The sequence below is a fragment of the Seriola aureovittata genome, chromosome 19 (genome assembly GCF_021018895.1).
Source record: "Seriola aureovittata isolate HTS-2021-v1 ecotype China chromosome 19, ASM2101889v1, whole genome shotgun sequence".
NCBI lineage: Eukaryota > Metazoa > Chordata > Actinopteri > Carangiformes > Carangidae > Seriola > Seriola aureovittata.
The window spans coordinates 15,307,716-15,330,084 of NC_079382.1; the positions used below are offsets into that span (position 1 = coordinate 15,307,716).

General features: G+C 42.7%; 2 protein-coding genes across 12 annotated transcripts; one reads left to right on the forward strand and one right to left on the reverse strand.

Moving 5' to 3' along the window:
- Positions 1 to 353: 353 nt before the first annotated feature.
- On the reverse strand, positions 354 to 11,829 carry mideasa (mitotic deacetylase associated SANT domain protein a). 8 transcript variants are annotated; one of them, XM_056405811.1, is made up of 13 exons: positions 11,282 to 11,829; positions 9,126 to 10,817; positions 7,149 to 7,364; positions 5,403 to 5,747; positions 5,224 to 5,297; positions 4,952 to 5,094; positions 4,748 to 4,851; positions 4,461 to 4,536; positions 4,165 to 4,253; positions 3,551 to 3,694; positions 3,160 to 3,279; positions 2,817 to 2,965; positions 354 to 1,344 (listed from the first exon to the last, which is right to left on the reverse strand). In XM_056405811.1, exons 2-13 carry the CDS (start codon positions 10,572 to 10,574, stop codon positions 1,065 to 1,067), a joined length of 3,189 nt encoding a protein of 1,062 aa, XP_056261786.1. In that variant the 5' UTR covers positions 10,575 to 10,817; positions 11,282 to 11,829; the 3' UTR covers positions 354 to 1,064. The 8 variants fall into 8 exon arrangements, with proteins under 8 accessions (XP_056261786.1, XP_056261792.1, XP_056261791.1 ...); XM_056405817.1 differs by having other exon boundaries at positions 4,748 to 4,848; positions 4,967 to 5,094; positions 7,149 to 7,367; XM_056405816.1 differs by having other exon boundaries at positions 4,967 to 5,094; positions 7,149 to 7,367.
- Positions 11,830 to 13,464: 1,635 nt separating this feature from the next.
- On the forward strand, positions 13,465 to 22,263 carry ttbk2b (tau tubulin kinase 2b). Of its 4 annotated transcripts, none has more exons than XM_056404625.1 (15): positions 13,465 to 13,617; positions 14,756 to 14,878; positions 14,978 to 15,125; positions 16,219 to 16,292; positions 16,399 to 16,539; positions 16,645 to 16,749; positions 17,366 to 17,431; positions 17,524 to 17,616; positions 17,735 to 17,860; positions 17,978 to 18,135; positions 18,384 to 18,573; positions 18,951 to 19,165; positions 19,258 to 19,726; positions 20,411 to 21,111; positions 21,762 to 22,263. In XM_056404625.1, exons 2-15 carry the CDS (start codon positions 14,810 to 14,812, stop codon positions 22,105 to 22,107), a joined length of 2,901 nt encoding a protein of 966 aa, XP_056260600.1. In that variant the 5' UTR covers positions 13,465 to 13,617; positions 14,756 to 14,809; the 3' UTR covers positions 22,108 to 22,263. The 4 variants fall into 4 exon arrangements, with proteins under 4 accessions (XP_056260600.1, XP_056260601.1, XP_056260599.1 ...); XM_056404626.1 differs by lacking the exon at positions 13,465 to 13,617 and adding an exon at positions 13,692 to 13,710; XM_056404624.1 differs by lacking the exon at positions 13,465 to 13,617 and adding an exon at positions 13,821 to 14,304.
- Positions 22,264 to 22,369: the final 106 nt, after the last annotated feature.

A 22,369-nucleotide genomic window follows, 5' to 3' on the forward strand; every position in this document is an offset into this window, starting at 1 on the left:
CTTTAATCTGAAAATGACAGCTTTGTAGAGTCTGTCTTGCATACTGAAACAGAGCCGTTATATTTTATTGTGGTAAATCTCTCCTGCTGAGTAGATAGACGTGTCAGTGTGAGGACAGCGTTTTTAAGATTTTGATTTAAGGAGATAAAATGAAAAATGGATCTTGACAAAATCCATAAAAAAATGTCAGTGTGTCTAAATCCATATAAACCACAACATTTCCATTAATCTACACACAACCATGTGTGAGGAAAATATCCAACACACTGAACCTCTACCTCCCCCTGCTGGTTCATCAACGTCTCGCAATCACACACTTCCTGTGAGACTGAGAAAATGAAGACTCGTTTTTCGAAACAGTAGAGATTTTAATAAACTTTTCAATTCACAAGTCATATTGCAGCTGACATGATTAGTTTTTATATTACCAAAATCATTGAAAAATGCAGTATCATAAATATATGGCAATCTCATATATACTTTTTTGTACATATTCAAAAGGTCCTTTAGTTGCAAAAGTAAGTGTACAACCAACCTAAAGTTCTGATGGAAATCTGAAAAACTCTGCAGAGTATTTTCCTAAGGAAAAGTTTTTAAATACAAGCTATCTTTATTCAAAACGGCTGTGACTATAAAGTGAAAGACTGCTTTGATCTTGATCTTTTATTGCTATAGAGACATCCTGATTATCTAATGAAGTCCGCTCAATGAAAAAGTAAAATATTTTTGACATATTCAATTAAATAATGGATATAAAAAGGCAATGTTGGCAAAAGCAGAAGCATACCGTATAAGTGCATTTACAAAAAATAAACTTCCTCTGAATATTTAAAAGATACAAAGGTGACAATCTGGAGTGTGACTGCCTGGCTGAACAGTTTCAGCCAAAAAAGGAGTGTGAGGATTAACAGGAAGATGTTAAGGTTGTTTCTCTTGTGCTGCTGTCTGTGGCCAAGTACATCTCCCCCCCCCCCATTCCTCCCTCTCGGATTCAATCTCTTCACCCTCCATTTACCCATCAATCCATCTCCCCATTGATTTTTCTCCTTGTTTATTTTGTTCTCTCAGTGCCAGTCTTCATCGTCATCATCTTCTCCCTCAGATGAGTCTTCGTGGCTATCGGCGTCCTCCTGCTCCTTCACTCCGTTCCCATTTCCTCCCTGATGACCCGCCACTGCTGATGCTGCTGCCGCTGCCGCCGCCGCCACCGCAGCCGCCTTCCTGGCCCGAGCTTCGGCTGCTGCCTGCTCCTCTTCCTCTCTCTGACGCAGCGCTGCGGCCTTCTTCTCCTGCTCGGCGTGACTCTTCATGTGGGCGCTTCGACTCTTCACTTTATAAAACACCCTAGAGCACGGGAAGAAAAATGATGCAACATTAGACACAATAGCAACTGTTTGTAATGATGCAGCACGCCACATGTAACTGACAGAGGAAAATCACCATGTCTGCTAAACTGTACAGCAAAGAGGTGCATTGAATTTTAAATACACATAAATAATCACTATTGCGTCGACGCTTCAGGCCTATTTAGGGTCATTGGAGGCTGGAGTCTGTCCCAGCCTGCATAAGTTGTGCAACCATTTCAATAATCAATCATGGTCCATGTGAAGATGTTGTCAATCAGCTACAGTATGTCTAAGTGGTCTGGGTCATTAAGGCAAGCACATCATTGATATTTGTGCTAGTTAAAAACTATAACCCAAGCATTATTACATTATAAGATTTTGAGGCCAATACACATAATGATAATAAAAGGTAAAAAAAAAATATAATGATCAATTGGTTTTACATTGACACGTCACATAAACAAACACTTTTGAGAAATATCTTTTTGTTTTTTTAAAGAATACACGTTGGAGCTGAAAAATAAACTTGTCTGTACTCTGGTGGATATAGCATGTAACAGCGACGGTGTTTCTAAATTACCTCAAACATACTGCACATTTAGCTTTTCTGTTTCACACTGTTTGTTATGCCCTGTCTCAAATTCACGCCAATAACAATATATCTGCAAGGCGTTAACACCACCAGCCAGTATATGGGCCGATTTCTTGTTCAAGCTCTAATTACACCATGAAAGGAATAGAAAAAGAGTGTACAGAGCAGCCAGTCAGGGCATCAGAGCTCAAAAATAGTTACTATAATGAGTTATTTGAATTTGATATGGTAAGAAAAACAACCCCTGCTGCCTGTTTTGGTTGTGTTTCTGCATGGAGATCCACAATATTAAGCATAAAATAAATAAGTCATTATAAAATACATAATCATATGGTATTGTTTATTATATAACCATGAAAACCTTGAAAAAGTCCAAGAAATTCTCAAGAAATAATCAAACTATTTTCACCCTGCTTATTTTCACAGTAGCAATTTATTGCAGGTTATTTTTAGTTTTACTGCAGCATTTCTTAATTCAATGTCACACTGCTATTTTATTTCATAACGCGATTATCAGCGCAGATTATTACACATGAGATTTACATATAGATATATATATATATATATATATCACATTGACCAGAATGTTAACTTTGACCTTTAACCACCAAAATCTAATCTTGAGTCCAAATGGACATTTGTGCCAAAAGGGATTCCCTTGAGGACTTCCCCAGATATTGTGTTCACAAGGCCTAAACAGTGTTTTGGGAGGTCAAAGTGACCTTAACCTTTGACCTTTGACCATTAAAATCTCCGGTCGTTAACCGTAAGAAAGAACCATTTAGTGATGACAGCAAAACAGAGACATCCTCTCTGCCTCTCTCTCAAATCAGTTGTAAATGAGAACAAAGTAAATCTCTGTGCTGATCTGTTCGTACCTGCCACATTTCTTGCATGGAAATACTGCGTCCGGATCCTGCGGCGGCTTCGCTGGTGCTCTGCCCTTCTTTGCTGCAGGTTCGGCCCGAGGCCTGTGAGCTGCTGACGGGTGATGAGACTCCTCTTTGATCACCAGCACTGTTCCCGCCTGGAGCAACGAAAAAAAATAAGTAGTTTTGTTGTTGTGACGTTTTCTTACTTCATACATCAGTGGAACTCAGCCTCAACCGGCCAGTTTCCACCATTTTCTGACATTTTATTGACAAAACGTTTAATTGATTCATCAAGAAAAGAATAAAAATGAATGTTAGTTGTAGCTCTAATATATAGTGAAACTCTTACATAATCATGAGCCTGTAGTGACCGAGCGACCCTCGCCTGCTCATAGCTTTGGTCGTATGAAACATCCTTCTTGTCATCCGCGTCCGTCTCTCCTTTAGTCAGTTTCGACTGCTGTGAACTCTATGTAATGAATCATAGCAGAAAAATACAAATACAAATACAATACACACATTATTAGAAATTCACTTCAAAATTCTGATTTGAACATTTTAAAGGCTTAAAAATGATTATTTGGCCTCACTCGTCCTCGTGACTACAGAAAATTTTAAATGTAGAAATTCACAAATGATAACTACTGTTTAACATATCAACATACATATATATATAATTAACTTAATATTTGAAATATTTAACCACAAAAATCAGTAGAGTCAAGTTAATTCCACTCTACCTTGACATCCACCACGGCCTCAGTGTGCTTCTCCACTGGTGAATCTGGAGGCCCGAAGGTTAAAATCCCGCTCCGACCGATCTTCACCTGTTTCTTGTACGTATAGTAAAACTCCACACACTGAGCCACGGTCTTGGTCCGCACCTTTAAAAAACATGCACAGGCAGATTCAGGCTAGTATTCATTCACACGTGTTGTACAAGGTGCATTTGTAAGATTTTCTGACATCCAGTCATTGTTGCCAAATAATGAGATATTCCTATATACAGGATCAAAACGTATAAATTGGAGCACTGACAGACTCTGTCTCATCCCAAAGGTACTGATACTGTTAATGTTTTTTTTTTTATAAAATGAAGACCACATTTCCCATAATTCCTGTTACTTCCTGTCTCAAAGAGGATGTGGCTTGTTTAGTCCAATTTTCCTCATTTTTCTTTTTTTCTTTTTTTTAAGTTTTAGTTTTGTTTGTGTTGAAAGAAGAGATGCCTCTTCCTGTTTCCAATCGTGCACATTTTCCAATAAATCTGACTCTGCCTTCACATTCAATAAAATACAGTCAGGGTCCACTAATGACTGAAAATCTTCATTTTGATTCTGATGTTTGTTTTTACCAGTTTCTGCACCAGGAAGAAGTCCTTCCTGTAAGCAGAGATCCCCTTATTGAAGTAGCGCTTCTCTTCTGCGGTCCAGCTGTCAGAGCCTGTGAGTTCATTCAGACGCATTATAATTTAATGTGTTCTTATGAGAATGAAGAAACATTTAAAGAGGCATAAATAAAACTATAGAGAAAAGGACAGGAAGAGGAGGACATAAAAGGTAATCAGGAAATCTGTTTAGAGATTTTTTTTTTTTTTTTGATAGAGGTGATATATAATGAAAAGCCTTTTCTTTTAAAGTAAATACTCACCTGAGTAGTGATAACCTGCCAGGTGATGGCCTCTAGGGAAAACTGGCTCCTGGAACATCAGACGTCCCAGTGTTTCCTTGAAATCAGCATCACAGTGAGTAAATCATTCATTAACATGATCAGTGTTACTCATTTGAGTGAATCAAATATTAACAATAATGCGTGTTAATGAATACATTTTAAGCTTCTGCTGCTGTCATTCTCAGGAGTTTGTTTTCATTTTGATCCTTTTGCCAAAACCTGTCCGTGCAAACTGCATTTCAGTAAGTTGACCAACTTGTACTTACAAGAAAATCACCTCCACATTCATGTAAACAGTGTAAGACCAGCTCCTGATTGGTTCCTCCACCTCTGAGCACACTGCAACACGCCATGTTCATCAAATCCTCTACTGGGAAGAAAAAGACGGTGTCAGAGAGATGGTGAACAAAAGCTCACATAAAATACGTGACACAACACTCAGTGGATGACAAGTACAGTAAAATACTAACTGCTCTCTTGGTCACCGTATTTAAGGTGGGAGTTATCCACAGGGACCCAAACCAAGTCAGCTTTGTGCTGGTCAAACTGGGAGGAAAGTTGATCCTGCAAATCTGGAATTTCTGCCTGGTACTTCTGCCCGATATTGATGCGCCTGGACAGTAAAAAAAAAAAAGTAAGAGCGGAGAGAAGAGTTAGGGAGATGTTATTAAAGTTCTGTTGTTTTTAGAACAAGTATTGAAAAACCTCAGAAGCCTGTTCAGATGTTTAAGGTGGTACTCACGGTTCGAGGCTAACAGGTGTGGCATCAGAGATCAAGGGCAGGACAGGAGGTGTAATTTCTGAACTGGCTGAAAAACCCAAATAAAAAAAATAAAATAAAATAAGTTATTACACATCATCTGAGAAAACGTCACTAATAGAATTAACCTCTGACTGTAACTATAGACGGCCAAAAGACTTACTGGAGCGCAACAGGCTGCGGGTCGCAGACTTGGGTGTAGCCGGCGGAGGCAGGATTTGGTTGCTTACGGCTATGTTGGTCATTAAGGTGGAGAAATAGAGTCCTGAGCCCTCGCGCACAGGAGAGAGGATGGGTGGAGGCGTGTACGGGGGGAGGGTGAGGGGATTGTCCGGCAGACGAACTGGGGAGCGCAGGTTGCTCTGGAAGGAAGAGATGCTGGAGTAGATGGATGGAGGGATGAAGGTGGATGGTTTGGGCGGAGGGATGATGAGAGGCTCTGGCCGGGGTCGGCGCTTAAATTTGGATTTTCCATCCTCGTCCAGGCCTGGATCGTTTTCACCATCCTGGACAGGAGAAGCATTGAGGTGCAGGGATTCAGTGGAAACAATGCAAGCATTTAATTGAGCATTACTGATACACCGGTTTCTCCGTGACTATGGTTGTCGCCAAATCAACCAGGACTGAAACCTTAAAAACTATACACTCACCGAGCACTACATTGGGAACACCTGTACAACTGCTTATTTATGTCATGCCGTTTCATGCCGATTCATGTCAACAGCATGAATCCGTGGAACCAACCTGCCTTGTGTCAACAGTCCAGGCTGGTGGAGGTGTCGATGGGATGGAGACTGTTTTCTTGGCACATTTCAGGCCCTTAATACCAATAAATCATGGTTTGATCTGAGTATAGTTGCTGACCATGTTCATCCATTTATGACCACAGTTTACCGTCTTCTAATGGCTGCTTCCAGCGTCATAATGCACCATGTCACAAAGCAAAAGTCGTCTCAAACTGTTTTCATGAACATGACAGTGAGTTCAGTGAACTTCAGTGGCCTGCCCAGTCACCAGATCTGAATCCAGTAGAACAGCTTTGGGACGTGGCAGAACAGGAGGATTTGCAACTGACAAATCTGCAGAAATGATGTGATGCTGTCACGTCAACATGGAGCAGAATCTAAAAGAAAACATCTTGCTGAGTCCATGCCACAAAGAACTTTGGAAAGAGAGCCCTACCCAGTATTACTATGGTGTTCCTAATAAAGTGCTTGGTGAGTGTAACTTTAAACAGACAGAATCAAGATGCACTTTGCCTGCACCTGACTGGAATGACGCACCTTTTGTGAAGCTGTCATTGGTCTTCATTTCTCACTTTTACAACTGGACATAAATTGCTGACCCAAAAACATGACCACATTGCTCCTAAAATGTTTTCCTGACCATGACATCAGTAGTATAATGTCCATTTGCTAAATCAAACCTCATTGTGAACCTAAACGCCCACTTAAAAAAACAGCTGTACATGTTCAGAATTTTATAACGCTGGTGAGTCACATTATCATTAAATCCACACCCAGAGTTATCACTGATTGGCCCAGGTTTCAGCAGCAGACCTCAGACGTTCCTCAGTGGACATTTTCCAGACTGAAATATCTAAGGTTGGCCGTTTGTACTCATGAGAACTGTGAGGTTTCTCGTGTAATTGTGGTATTACATTGTGGTTGCTTACAACTCACCACAAACCTGCCTTTTAAAGGGGGTCCAGAGGAAGTTACGTAACATGGTCTGTAACATGAACATCTCCAAACGTGATTTTTGTAAACAGTTCGTGGTGGCATATGAAGTCTAGAAATCACAGGGTTTCTTCCCTGTTGATCTCCCTACATACTTGCAATAATGAAGCTGCCACCACTGGTTTCAAACTGACTGAAAGGGCACCACTATCTCTTCACAGGACTAACCTGACCAAAACTCTCAGTCATGGAGTTACGGAGCGATCGCCGGCGAGCCACGATGACAGAAGGTTTGCGGTCAGACTGTCCTGCAGGCCGCTCACCCTGGCCGAGTCGTCCCTGAGACCAGCCACCCTGAGGATCTATTTGGCTCCTGTGCACTGGCACAGACACAGGGATAACCAGGGGCACCATGGTGGCCTGTCTGCCCGGGGGACCGTCCTCCTGCTGGGGCACAAAAGAAAAAAAAAGGTGGGAGGATGAGGAGAAATGAGAACCATCGCAGGGAAATTGGGGAAGTAGCAGGGAAAATGGAAAAAGGATTAAGATATAAAAAAGAGGAAGATGGGTGTGAGGACACATGGTCATCTACACATAAAGGCTCGTTTTCAGATCACCTACAACATTCATTTTCATCTTCATTGAAATTCATATGTTGTGTAATATAAGAAATTACATCAGGGCTGCAACTACAGATTTTTTTTTTCCTTGTAGATTGATCTTTTGAAATTTATTGTTTAAACAATGAACTCAAAAAAGGGGAAAATTCCCACCACAAATTAATTTTATAAAGGGTAAGAAAAGCTGCAATTGTCACATGTAAGATGCTAGTGAAAATTTGGCATTTTCAGTTGATTGAAGGATAAACTGATTATCAAAACTGTTATGCGTTAATTTTCTGTCAATGAACTGATCCATTGATCAACTAATTGTTTCAGCTCTAAATTGCAAAATCAAAATCCTGAAGCAAATGATCACCTTCTTCACTATAAATGCTGAATTCACTTCGCAGAAAGTAGATTTTGACTCCCTACAATCCAACAAGCTTAAAAACTGCAGCAGTCAAATGTAGCACGTTTTATTACCACCATATATCTATTCAGAAATGTTCACGTGCGCGCGCCTCCCCGGTACCGTGTCTCGCTGATTAAGATGATAACATTTCCAGAAACCACATATTCTACTAGGGGCAATGAAAGAAATAAATCAGTTTTTTTTACAATTTATTCTTCGGGCAAAGTGAAGAGCCACAGCTAAGACATGTGAATCTCATCTCCTAACCCACAAAAGTTCTGTTTGCCAACCACAATGTGACACCTCTGGGTTGTGAATAGCAATATTAAACCTGTTTGGTGTGTGTGCGTGTGTGTGCGTGTGTGTGCATGTGTGCGTCCGGTGCGTACGTGCGTGTTTTATTGAGTATAGGAGTGTAGCTGTGCAGGTTGACAGCTCGGCCCCTCCCTGGCTCTGCTGAATGACTAGGAAAGAGCCTGAGGAATGTGGAGGTGTGCAGACATGCAGCTGCTCCAACTGTATCCAGCATGCTCATTCTGCACAAAACCCTACGAACAAGCCTGGTAACCCCCCCCCCAAGGGTAGAGCACAGAACATCCCTGCGCTGAGAAAAAAAAAAAAAAACTGAGGAAAACTCAATGTAACTTTGTGTTTAGTGCGTGTTTAATGGAGCTGCTAAGGAAAAAATAAAGAAGGTAGTTCCACGGGTGTGCCCCTTAGAATATAAACATTATAAATCCTGAATAACAAGGCTAGGGTATCATCTTTCTCACAGCGATAAAAATGAACAATCTTTAAAATCCAAAAAGAGCGATCTTATATAATAATATCCGTTTTTCAGGTTACACCAGTACATTGGTGCATGACAAAAGGACTGTGCACACTTTAAAGACAGCTTGCTATGGCTGAGACTCGACAGCTGTAGGAATCAAATAAACAGGCCCAAGAAAAAGATTTTGTAAACCATAAGGAAGTTCAGCATAGAAACACGGTTCTTCCTCTTTGTACAGCTGCTTGCCAATTTCGCCAGATGAGCCACTTTGCTCTCACTTGCACAGATTAGCCACCCACCGACAAGCTTTCTCAAGTGAATTGATCCTATAGCAAATATTTAAATGCTGTTTTGCTGTAAAATAAATAAATAAAAAAGGAAATGAACTACAGCCCCAGAGTAATGAGTGATTTGTTAACCTTGACAATTTTTTGTCTTTCTGATGCCGTATGTGCAAGAGTCTCCAAGTTGATCTCCTTGGACGCCCTCCTCCTCCTGCTGGTGATCTGGATGACCCCTCCCGTAGTCACTTGGCTTTCCCCTCCTCTCTGTCCACCTGCTACTCCATTATGCGATGGTGGAGGCTCTTTGGAGGCTTGAGACCAGATGTTTGTCGAAGGGGGACCCAGTGGGGACTGTCCTTCTCTGGAAAGGCGCCGCGAGCGCCGAGGGGCTGCCGGCTGTGCATCTGAGCTCTCTGCGGGATTTGCTACGACCTTTTCAGGACATGGATCAGGTACGGCCGACACATCACAGGTCTGAGCCTCTGGTTCCTGCTGCAGCTCCGCAGACGGAACATCATCCTTTTTAGACACCGTGTCAGGCGTACAAGGCTCAGGAGACTGATAAGCTGCAAAGTTTTGGGTCTGTTGCTGTTTTGGCTGCACTTGTAGTTGTGTTGTTTCTTGCTGTTGCACATTTTGTTGTTGCAGTTGCTGCTGCTGCTGCTGTTGTTGTTGTTGCATTTGCTGAATTTGTTGCTGTCGCTCCTGCAGCTGTTGCTGGTGATACTGCTGCTGCATCTGGTGCAGTTGTTGCTGTTGCTGTTGCATTTGTTGCTGTTGGATTTGCTGTTGCTGTAAATGTTGTTGCTGCTGCAGCTTAAGGTGATGCTGTTGCTGCAACTGTTGTTGATGCATTTGTTGCTGTTGCATCTGGTGTAGCAGCTGTTGTTGAGTTTGAGGTTGTTCACCATAGGCCAGGTTTGGCATTGCCTTGTTTGCCGGAAAAACAGGGTAATAACCAGATGAGAATTGTTGCTTGCTGGGCCTAAATGTTGGCTGGAAGGGCTGCAGCATTGGCCCCTGCAAAGTGTGAGATGGCACATGGGGCTGACCCTGGATCTCCACACCTTTGTGGCCGTGTTGATAGGTTTGCAGCTGGTGCACTCCAGCCGCACTGTGCTGCTCCCACTCAAGCCCCCTTCCCTGAGCTTGACTCTGGCTGGCATCTCTATAAACCTGAACAGGTCCCCCTGGCAGTTGATTTTCTCCCCCCATCGGCAGAGCTACGCCTTCATGGACTCCTTTATGGAACACCATCTGACTCCTGACGTTCACTCCGCCCATATAGGGGCCAAAGTTCTGACCCCAGCCCGACACAGGGGCCTCCTGAGACCAGCCAGGGGCCTGTATGGAGTCCTGCTGCATCCACTTTACTGGAGTAGTCTGTTGATAGTGCTGTACACCTTGGGGCCCTTTCTCTGGGTTATAAACACCAGAGCTGCTTGCAGAGTCACTGTGGCTTGACTCTAAAGCCGGAGGCGCCATACCGTAATAAACCTCCCCTGAATGCTGCACAGGCTCTTTCATGGCTGCAGCCCGATGCTTGCCGCTCTTGTCAGTATTAACTTGAGGAGGAAGACTCATACTAATGTTGGAAGGTATGAAAATAATTCAGAGGTCTAAGTCTTGATGAGTGTGCAAAACGGAGTTAGTGTGTTTTCACTGCCTGTGGTTTTGAAATTCTTTGTTTAATTGTGTACACAGAGGTATTTGGGAGGAAATATAAATCCCAAAGGAAAGTGCAGGGTGGGGAACACGCAACCCTCCTTCCAGAATCAAATCTGAGGATTGTTGTCCATTCTTCTCATCCTCTTTAGGGTGCAGGACCTTATGAGAGAAAGGAGGGGTTAGACACTTTCTTTTTGTCTCAAGACAAGCACACAAACTTTTCAGTCGGCTTTGACTCGTCTGCAGCAAAGAGGAAACTGAGGCCTACACAAGCAAATAGCCCAATCAGAAGAGTAGAAATGAATCAGACAGCGCGTCTGGTGAAGTGAGCTCAGGCTCAGAAAAGGCTATATTTCGACATAAACGTCCAGGTGCGTGTGAAGGGTATTTTATAAGCAGAAGTTTTTGAAGCGTCAGCCAAAAGCAACAAGGAGGCGCTTACTGTTTAGCTGCCATTTGGCATAACAAGAAATACAGGAAACGAAGGGGCTCGTGCAATCACCCGAGCGATAGCCAGTGATGTTATGTTAAAAAAAATCAGCAATAAGGAAGCGCCTGAAGAGCCGAATGCAGTTAGGCAATACAGCAGATTAGTGAGCAGAAGTTAAACATAGTGTATATACCTGTTCAATGGTGCACAGAGCTCTCCATGGCCAGCTCCATGGAGTCACTTTGGTTTCGATCAAAGTCGACTGCATGCAGCTCCATGAAGGGATTGTGCGCAGCAAATGTCATAACTCTGACAACTTTCCCCCGAGTTTCACAGCGCACAATATGGCGAACAGGCGGCTTTACAATCAAAAGGAACAAATATACACTCCAAAGTCCGCACGAACTGGAAAGTCTCATTAACACCGTAGTTACAATGTTGCACAGTGTGTCCGTAAAGCCGTGCACTTCCAGGAAAACATGTCCACAACTTTCTCCCCGCATCAACGAGTAAAACCACACATAAGACTGCGAAAGTGTGAAAACGCTGCCGTGCATCGGCCCGCGCTGGTATTTCCGCTGATTTCAACACTGCGCCGCGGAGCCCCGTCGGTCTAAAGGTCGCTGTTTCGGTCTATCCGCAGTGTGTGAAACGCCGCGAAACTGCGCAAACACGCAGAAAGTTGTGCACCCCCAAACGCACCGCCTCACCCCAAAACAGCTCAACTCACATCCTGTTATCCAATCCGATTGTCTGACCACTCCCATCGCTGTATCCGTGTACGTTTGTTTTGCTGTCATGGCTGCACCGGAAAGCGGAGTCACAGCTCAACACACGGAAACAGTTTGTGGTGGGTTGAGGGCCTTAGCCAGGATTTTAGTCATTCAGTCCAGCATTCAGTCTCTTCCCCCCCGATAATTTAGAAGATAACTTCACTTTTTTTTTATTTTTTAAATGTTCTATTAATTCAGATAATTGTTCCTTGTTAAATTCGTGTTTTATACTTTCTCTAGTTTCTCTGAGTTTCTGTACATGGCTTGATTTTGTCAGGAATATACTTTTCTGATAAACTGTTTAATCGTTGTATTTATATATTTATTCATTTCCCTCGTACTCGGCCTACAAACCCTAAAACTTAAAGACACTAAGCTTAAAAAATCTTGGTGTTGGCCTTCATAAAAATCCACTATCTGCACTTCAGGACCCTAATATTCTCAGCAAAAATACCACCATGACCTATGTGTCCACTGTGGTAGCTGCAAACCTGTGGTGTTTTTTTTTAGTTATTTATACCACATTTGTTAAAGTTTGTCTTTATGCTAATGATTATGAGGAGGGCTATTCCAAAATAATTCACTTGTGGTAGCCTACCTTATATAAAGGTATGTACAGTATATGTTCACATTTTCACTTTTGGTTATTACGTCTCTACTGCAAATAGTCTAGTAAACATCAACAAAAGAATTAAGGAAAATCTGAATCAGGAAGATCTTTACTCTGAAAAGGTTGATCAAGAAAACCATTCATTCTTAACCTGGATGCAAACAATAAATTAACAATATTCATCTGCTTGATGTGTAGGCTATATTCTCCTTTTTGTCCTGCTGCTGCACCACTTAAGTTTAGTGAGACATTGAAGTTTTCAAACAAAACATCTATCAAAACAGTTACTTTGACATAAGGCACCCATCTTTGCATAAGAATATAGACACATCTGTGTGCATGCCTGGTTCCTTTTTTGGGCAAAATCTCAAGGTGATGCTGATAGGTAGGGAGTGTCTGGTTTGGTAATGTCAGGAATAAGGTATAGTTCTACTGGCCTCATCAGCCTACTACAGAAATACTTATCTCGTAATTATGACTCCAGGATTACGAGTTAATGAAGCCTAATTGGACAAGAATTAGAGCACATCAGAACATTCCTGGGAATAATCAGATTTGAACATTTTCTTCAGTATCAGCGTGATTTATTCACAGTTGTCAGTGCATTCAATGGTACACAGGGATATGTTAATAGCTAATTCGGCTTACTTAATCAAAAATAAAGAAATAAAGAAATAAAGAAAAAAATACATTAAGGGTTAAAAAAATTGGGGCTCATGTTAAAGTTTACAGTGTCACTTTGAATCCCTGGCAACATTATACTTAATGTTTTTTGTAAAAGTTTACATCTGTTCACATAAAGATTTTTTATGTTTAACGTAACAGTATTTTGTTGAAAAAAAAATTAAATATTATATTCATCGTATAGATACACAGGAAAACACAAAAGAAAACTCCCGAACAATACCATCAACAGTACTCACTGACATTAATATCTCCCACTGCGTCAAAACAATAAGGAAATAAATGCAAAATAAATCAGGTAGCTTATTTTTGCTAAACTGTAACCGCCATCGATGGTGCATTTGCAGCCATTCTGCAATTCTACAGTTTATTGATTATGTTTGTAGTTTTTTTCCCACCAAGTAGAAGATGTAGCCGGTGACAGAAGACCCCATTATCTCCGACTCAAAATAAGAGGCTGAGGTAAATAGTTTTTTTTCCCACTTGCCTGCTCATGATTACTGTTTAAACAATATGATGTGAAGACAGCATGGTGTCTGTGGGAGCATAGCCTCGGTAAGAATCGCAGTCATTTGTTTTTCATCTAATTTGTTTCAAGGTCAACAATGAACTTTCACTCTCGGCTGTATGCGATGTGCGTGCCTGGGCTGTGGTGGTGACAGGGGGTGTGGGGGCTGATGGGTGCACCAAAATTCCTTGCTACGCAATTGCTGCTTTATTTTTGATGCAGTACGACTATTATTTCCTGTCCACTGCGTCACTGACACCACATTCAGGCACCTGTGGGTGCCTCACACCCCTGTGCTATGTGTTAATGTACAGAGTATTGACCACATTTAGGTATCTGTCAGTGCCTTTCAGTCGGTGCTGCTCCACACCGTCGGTGCAGCAGCGGAGGATGCAGGAGTTTAGTCCCGCTGTGACGTCACCGCCGCCGCCGCCGCTGAGCCAGAGCACGGGGCATCAGTCCGCATCCACTAGCAGGCTAACTGGCTAACTGGCTAACTGTAGCGAACGTCAGCTATGGTCCGTTACCGTTACCTAATTTCTGAAATAAACAATCGCTTTGATTGACCAGCCAAACCGGGAGCATGGGGGCTGTTTGGATTTCACACACTAACTGGGATCGCACTGGTGCAACGGAGCGAGGTGAGAGAGGTTCGCTACACAGTGGTTATCGTTGGTAAACATGCTAGTTAGCTTGTTTTTACAGGACCACCGGAGCTGCCGCGTTGAACACGGTCAACCAGCGAGGCTAGCACCTTGACAGCGAATCCTGTCCAACGACCGGTTATTCTCCAGATTTACCAGTGGTGGCCGCTGCGCTAGTCATGGTAGTGTTTTGGCACAGAGTCAAACAAACCAGACAATGCTAACTGCTGTGTTTTCTGGACCACCAGCTAGCATCGGTTAGCGTCTTCTATGAGGCTTGGAGACTTGAGGTGTGGCTAACTAACCTTTAAATGTTATTCTCCAGATGTTTCGCTACAATCACTAACGAGGAATGGTTTCGCATTCCATCAGCTGCAGGCTCCGCAGCATACAGTAGTTATAAAATAGAAAGCTGAAGTGTGTCTTAAAATCTGTTCCCTGTTTTCAGTGAAGGGCTTGCGCCACTGATGCCAGGTGCAGGCTGTAGCTGAGAGCACTCAGGATGAGTGGGGCTGGAGAGCACACAGACATCCTGTCAGTGGCAGACGTGGTCAGAGACAGATGGAAAGTGGTAAGTGTCATTTCAATAAAACACAGATAGCTGAATGAAGATCAGTCATTTATCCACATCTGTGTTTTGGGTTGATAATAATTAATCCCTTCCCATCAGCTGAGGAAGATAGGTGGAGGTGGGTTTGGGGAGATCTACGAGGTCTTGGATCAGCTGAGCCAGGCCACTGTTGCCTTGAAGGTGGAGTCCGCTCAGCAACCCAAACAGGTGTTGAAGATGGAGGTAGCTGTGCTGAAGAAGCTTCAGGGTGAGTGATGCTTTCGATCCTGTCAGTGACAGAGTACCTGAAAAGTCACAGAGAATTACTGTGCAACACGTTTAGCCCAGTTGTAACACCCAGATCAAGACTAATTTTGTCAGTGTGGTAAGTGGGTGATGGCCTAGCCAAGGTATCTGCAGGTTTTGAAAAGCATTAAAAGGCATTTGAAGGTATTACATCTAAAATCTAATGAACAAAGGTGTTGAATGTGTTTTTCCTGCCTGCCATGAGTGATAATATATGTTATAAGATATTTTTGGATCCGATTGCAAGCTGTCCAGAGATGTTATATATCTACAGACTAAAAGCCGGATTGCTGTGACAGTGCATGTGCCGCAGGAGGCTGTTCTGCTCTTTTCTGTGGCGGTTCAGTCAGCACTATCAGACCATTTCTACTAGCTACAGTTACTATGAATCTCACCAATTCATAATCAGCAAGTGTCAATTTTAGGAAAAACTTAAATGAAATAATTTTTTTAAATTGATAAATACATCAATTTTTTGCCATTAGTATGGATCCAGGACATATTAATTGATAAGCTATATTAGGAGTTATTGTTCTATACAGTTGGGAAGTACAGACCAAAATGAGACATAAATGTAAATAAATTAAAGGTCTTAATAAGTAAGTGTAGACCTTGCCTTTTATCAGGTGTTAAATTAATCTTATAAAGTCTTGAATTTGCTGAACTCTGCAGGAACCCTGAAATAAATGATGACATTTACTGTTTTATAATAGCTTCTGTGCTCGTTTTTTAAATTTTTTATAATGGTTAATGTTTCATTCCATAAAAATTAATACATTTTTTATTACGTAAGTAGCGGTGGTCTGCTAATGCTGAAGTATTCCAGCAGTGGTTTTAATATTTCAATAAATCAATTAATGCACACTATTACAACCGGTATATGAAATTTGCATACACAAAATTTATACCTAATATTTGTGTCTGTAACAGTATCAATAATTTTAAGTACTGAGAAATGCACACATAGTCAAAATAGAGGTGTTGTCCGTCATGAACAACAGCAGTGATCAACCAATCAACTTATTGATGCATATAAATATATATTTCTTTGACAGGCAAAGATCACGTGTGTCGATTCGTGGGCTGTGGCAGGAATGATCGCTTCAACTATGTGGTGATGGAACTCCAGGTAGGAATTTTCACCAGTGAATGCTGGTCAAGTATTTAATTGGCTTCTGACAACATATCACCCTACATCATGAATGTTTTATGCTACGCTGATTTCCTGTCTAAAGGGGAGGAATCTGGCAGATCTGCGCAGAACCATGACCCGTGGCACCTTTTCTGTCTCCACAACCTTGAGACTTGGCAAGCAGATTTTAGAGGCCATCGAAAGCATCCATTCTGTAGGCTTTCTGCACCGTGACATTAAACCAGTAAGTTGACCCGAAACCCTTGATTGTTTGTTAATCAGTTGTCGTTGTGTGCTAGCTGTCAATTTACTGTTTAATTTGAACTTGTTTGTGTTTATCTCTGTTCAGTCTAACTTTGCTATGGGAAGACTAGCCAGTACCTGCAGATGCTGCTATATGCTTGATTTTGGTTTGGCCCGTCAGTTTACCAACTCCAGCCAGGAAGTCCGTCCAGTGAGTACTCTGTGCCAGCTTCCTGAAAGCATTGTTTTAGCTTCTATAATCAAACTTCCTACAAGTTACTTATCCTCTGAAAAAGCTTTTTTAAAGCATACTCTATTGACTGTTGAAGTATTTGTTTTTTTGTTAACACAAAATATTGTTGTGACAAAATGGATCCAAAAGAAAATACAGTCAGACACTGTGTGTGATATAAATGTGTGTTTTGATTTTATGGAAATGTTATAATTCCTTATCGATATACTGAGACATACTTGCTTTATGATGACGTTATACATTTGTTGGTCTATTAGTAAAATCATAGGTCAATCAAAGCCTACTCCTCCAGCACAAGGGAGTCGTCCAGGTGACAGGATGTCTTTAAATACAAAGTTAAAAGCATGCAAATTTACATTTCACACCATATTAAAGTAACAACTATCCAGTGACTGCAGTGTGACCTTAAGAACTCACGTGACCTCAATGTCCCTCATGTGACATAAACTTAAAAAAGAACTTAAAAAAGAATTAAATGCCTGGGACTCACCCACCAGTCAGGGCCTATAAACCTTTTGTAAAGGACAAAGAGTGTGTTGTTTGTGTTTCAGTGACTCTTTTCCATATCTTTCAGCCTCGTCCTGTGGCAGGCTTTAGAGGAACTGTGCGATATGCTTCCATCAATGCTCATAAGAATAAGGTGAGTTAAGACCAAAGACTAAGTCTTATAGCGCTCATGTGTTTAATTCAATTTCAATTTACTTCCTCACCCTTGCATATCTGAATCTGTAGGAAATGGGTCGTCATGATGACCTGTGGTCCCTTTTCTACATGCTGGTCGAATTCATGGTTGGTCAACTTCCCTGGAGGAAAATTAAAGACAAAGTATGTGCCTCTATGATACTGTTTACACAGTAGATTTTTAATTTACAGCATGTGTGTGTTTGTAAGTATACACCCAAATTCTTAATTAAATTCTTAATTTTTCCCTTCCTGCTCTCAGGAACAAGTAGGAAATCTTAAAGAGACATATGACCATCGACTTATGCTGAAGCACCTCCCCTCAGAGTTCAGTGCTTTTCTGGATCATATCTTGACCTTGGACTACTTCACTAAGCCCGACTATCAGGTTAGCAATCTCTTGTTTAGCATATTTTGCATTCGCTGTTTATGTCTCTCCAGATGTCAAACCCTGATGTCCTGATGTGTTTTTTTTTTTTTGTTGTTTTTTTTTTGTCTGAGACAGCTTTTGATGTCAATGTTTGACAATGCTATGAAGAGCCACAACGTGCTGGAGAATGACCCTTATGACTGGGAGAAATGTGATTCAGAAGATATGCTGACCATCACTGCCACATCAACCACTGCTCAGCAGCTGACTCGCCTCACACCGGCATACTTGGGGTGCTCACAGCTAAAGAAAGCTCTATCATTATTAACATATAGCTAATTAGTTTTTGAATTGCTTGAAGCTTAATGTTGTTTAGTGCTATTCAAACTTCCTTCACGTTACTGTTGGACATGCGTTCAAATATATAGCTGCAGCTTTTTTTAGACTAGAAATCTGCACAGTCATGGATCCCTGAGAAATCAACTGCTCTAAATTGTGCTGTGAAAACGAGCTGCAGGGTGACCTTCCCTCTCCCCCACAGCATGGCCAATGCTTCAGTGCTGCCAGGCGAGCTGCAGCGGGAGAACACTGAGGATGTCCTGCAAGGGGAGCGCCTCAGCGATGCTGACAACTGCCCCCCCATCCCTACACCGACCACCCCTGGTGGAGATGTATGGGAAGAGATGGACCGCAACCGAAACCATAAACACGCCCCGCAGATGATCAGGAAGGTCAGGGCAATGTAATTTACTGTTCGCTCGGTATATTGTTCTCACCTACTGCTGTAATATTATTATGTAGCTGCTTCTCTCTCTGTGCAGTGGAAGCCACTGCACAAAACTACCCCCAAGTCATGATTACATCACAATGGAGTTTTTACACAAACCTAAATTTAAGGCTACATCCACTCTGCCTAAAGATATGATAATGGCTAAGACCCCAGTAACCCCTGGCCTTGAATAGAAACCTACTGGGAGATCATCTACTGTAACCCAGTATCTTCCTGATTCTTGGGTAAAGAACTGCCTCCCTCCCTATTTAAAGAAATAAATGTTTGGGGATACAAATGTAGTATTTCAGTTTTTGAGCCTCCTTGCATTCTCCTCAGGTGGTGAGTGAGGATGAACACAGTCAGAACCAGGGGAACCAGAGTCCCAACACCGGCTCCATACAGAGTTCTCCTAGACGGGTGCGATCAGAAACCATGTTCTTGGAACGGGCTGCACCGCTGCTCCGGAGGATGAGACACAGTCAGAGCTTGGCGTTTGAAAAGAGGCTCGCACCCGAACCCAAGCCCACCATCGAACGCTTCCTTGAGGCCTAGTTAGTACACGATACACATCAAATTTAAAAAATTTAAACTTTTTTTTAAACAGACAGAATCCCATCTTAATGCTTACAATTTATTGTTTCAGCTTGGGCAAACAGCGTCCAGTCCTTTCTCAGGTGGGAGAGAAATCCATTACTGAGAGGGGGCAGGGGCAGCAGACGCCTCCTTGCATTGAGGACCACTCTGGCACAGCTACCCCTGACCAGGAAGAGGGGGCAGCGAGCAGTGGCTTTGTGGCTGTAAACCTCAGTCCTGTGCCTCAAGAGGGAGACTCTCAGGAGTGGGTGATGCTGGAGCTGGAGCAAGGCAGTGGTTCTGGAGGAAGCAAACCTCCAGCAGAAGCCCTGCACGAGGACAGGCCAGGTACCCACACACCTGCAGAGGCTGAGAACCACTCCTCTGAGCCGCAGGATGGCCAGTCCACCGCAGTGCCCAGCAGCCCCGTCCTGTCTCAGATGGCCATGCCTGGCACGTGGTTACTGGGCCACAGGAGGATACCGGGCATGCTGGGACAAATGCCCTCGGTCATCATGGGAAGACCTCAGATGGACCAGGTAGGAGTGACTATGTATTTCGTTGTACATGAACTGAGAGCAGCACATGCTTTAAATTTGGATGCACACCATTTGACTAATCAATCTCAACTGAGGTCTTGCTTGTTCTGGAGGTTCAGACCATATTACAAGATCCTCATCAGCAGATTGAGTTCCAAGTTTTTCATCATCTCTATGGCCACAGGAATTTACTAAATTAAATTCTTGTTGAAAGGCTTTAAATTTAAGAACAGGAAAATCAAAGACAAAGTTATAAATTAAAGTGTATGATTTAAGGATATAAAATATACAGTATATAAAGGACGTCACTCATGTAGTGTCTCATGAATAAGAAATGTACAGTTACACGAACAGATGTCATTGACATATGGATATGGGCTGAAGAAACACTACTCAGTACAGTGGGTTTTGCATATGTCATCACTTTTCATGTTTCTGAGCATCTGTACGACTTTGATGTACTGAATACCTATGTGTGTTATTTGAATGTTTAAACATCCTTTTGTAAATCGATACATTTTACAAAGTGTTAGATAGAAATAGGATACAGTTTAATTTGACTAGATACCACTTCCGTAATATTTCAGATCTTGTTACACATCTCTTCTTTATCCCTGTTAGTTGGTAATATCACGTTATTTATAATTTTTTCAACAACCCTAACAGTCATCAAACTCTTCTCAGTCCTCCAGCTGTGCGCCACAGTCACCTGTACAGGAGAAAAGAGATGCAATACCGCTAGAAGCCCCATCCGCTAAATCTGACAGACTCCCAGAGGAAATCTTAAAGGATGGAGGGAGGTTGGAGTTAGCTCCAGTGCCAAGCCCAGCCAAAGGCCCCACAACTCATCTGACCAACGACAGAGACCCAGAGAGTGATTCTGGTCTGCCTGATCGCTCCTCAGAGCCGAATCAGCAGCCCCAAGCTGACATTGCAGGAGGCGCCATGGAGAGCACCGTCACCGTCTCCTCCTCTCCACCTCCGGCTTTGCTCAGGCGAAGAGACTCTCCCTCGTCGCCAAGACTGAGCCGAATCCCAGTACGAGACCCCAGCGCTCCCCTGGACTCTCCGAGCAGGGACCTCAACATGGAGAGGCGTCATCGGTGGAGCAGTCCGGTCCCCGGCTCCCCCACCCACTCGCCCTCTCCATCTCTGTCCTGTGACAACCTGCCCTGCGCTCTGCCGAGAGACAGGCTCCCCTCAGAGCGAGGCTCCAGGTCCGACTGTGTAGGAGAAGACCCTCTCTCTCTGTCCTCCTCATCAGGTAGCAAAAGTAAGATCCCACGTCCTGTGAGTGCCACCTTTGTACCCGAGCAGCTCACAAGCAGGTTTCTGCCTCGGCCACCCCCTGGGAAACCGCCCATCCGCCCCTGTGTGGACAACAGGTAGGAGCTATGTCAAAGTGTTTATAACACAATACAGATTTTTGAACAGAAGTTTGCCGAGGCCATTTGACAGTTTTTATTAGATGGTGGATGCTTTAAGTTATAATCCTTTAGATTTTGATTTCAACCATTGTTACTGGTGGTAACTTAAGTGCAGTTTAATACTACAGCAAACGCTTCAGCAGCTATTTTGTCATAATATAATAATAACATATAACAGATGATCAACTGGTGTTTCAGTTTACAGTGCAGCCAAACAAACTTAAATCTTAACAAAGAAGTCAGTGGGTCAATCCAAATACATTGCATTTCCTATGACTACTTCACAATATTAGCCAGCTCAATGCTTTTAATGTGAACTAGCAGCAGCAAGAAATATTTGATTTAAATTAACAGTGTCTTACTACAGCTCTGATAAGGCCACAGAAGAGTGAATAGCAGTGGGAGAAAGCACCAGTAACAATGAAAAGTACTACACAGAGAAGTAATTAAAGAATCTAAATACATTGACTGGCTATTGCTGAAAAAATCAAGAGTTTAACTTTAGGACTATTTTAAAGATAATTTTAATGTTTCTGTTTAGGAGTATGGAAGATGGATCATTTTACAGTAAGCATTGTAATCATACTGTCTTCTGTTCTTTTCTCCAGACGGCGGCGGTTAAGAGTGCGTGCCAGCAGCACTAGTGACGCAGACTTCCTTGCCAGTCTGACCCAGCTCATGCAGGACCGCAGCGGGATGCTCTTCAGCCCTCCTCCTCGCAGCTCCTCCTCCACCCTGCAGCGCTCCCAAAGCTCCTCCCCCTCCCGCCAAGAGCTCCGCGATGGCGGCGCACTACAGGGACGCAGCCGCTCTCCTTCTAGCTTCTCCAGGTCCCCTCCTCCTCGGCAGGCTCATCCACAAGACGGCCCCGGCGGGCAGGGCCAGTGGGGCCACAGCTCCAGGGGAAGGGGCCTGCTCTACGAGGGCAAAGGCTCTGGGAAAGTGAATCGATGACTGTATTTGACACTAAAGACTGATCCGGATTGTGCAACTGTAGCAAAAAGGCTGTCTCACATCCAGTCCCTGATAGCATGTGTAAATATGGTATTTACTCAAGGGAATGTACTGTATCTAATGTAAAATGTATGATAAATTGTATTTATTTATTTATTCATTTGTTGGATGTGTCTCTAAAAATACTTGAAGATGTTGCTTGATACCTGCAGTTGAAAGAAAAAGGAGGGGAAAGCTTGAGATTGCCAACTCTTACCTCTCA

What these genes read in the sequence shown, in the direction of transcription:
- mideasa (XM_056405810.1), bottom strand. Translation starts at nt 10,574, where the DNA reads ATGAGTCTTCCTCCTCAAGTTAATACTGACAAGAGCGGCAAGCATCGG. An exon ending in AATGTGGAGGTGATTTTCTT is followed by an intron (nt 4,537 to 4,747) that starts GTAAGTACAAGT and finishes GCTGATTTCAAG; the next exon opens with GAAACACTGGGACGTCTGAT. An exon ending in CCATGCAAGAAATGTGGCAG is followed by an intron (nt 1,345 to 2,816) that starts GTACGAACAGAT and finishes CCCGTGCTCTAG; the next exon opens with GGTGTTTTATAAAGTGAAGA.
- ttbk2b (XM_056404625.1), top strand. Translation starts at nt 14,810, where the DNA reads ATGAGTGGGGCTGGAGAGCACACAGACATCCTGTCAGTGGCAGACGTG. An exon ending in ATGTGGTGATGGAACTCCAG is followed by an intron (nt 16,293 to 16,398) that starts GTAGGAATTTTC and finishes TCCTGTCTAAAG; the next exon opens with GGGAGGAATCTGGCAGATCT. An exon ending in TCACTAAGCCCGACTATCAG is followed by an intron (nt 17,861 to 17,977) that starts GTTAGCAATCTC and finishes TGTCTGAGACAG; the next exon opens with CTTTTGATGTCAATGTTTGA.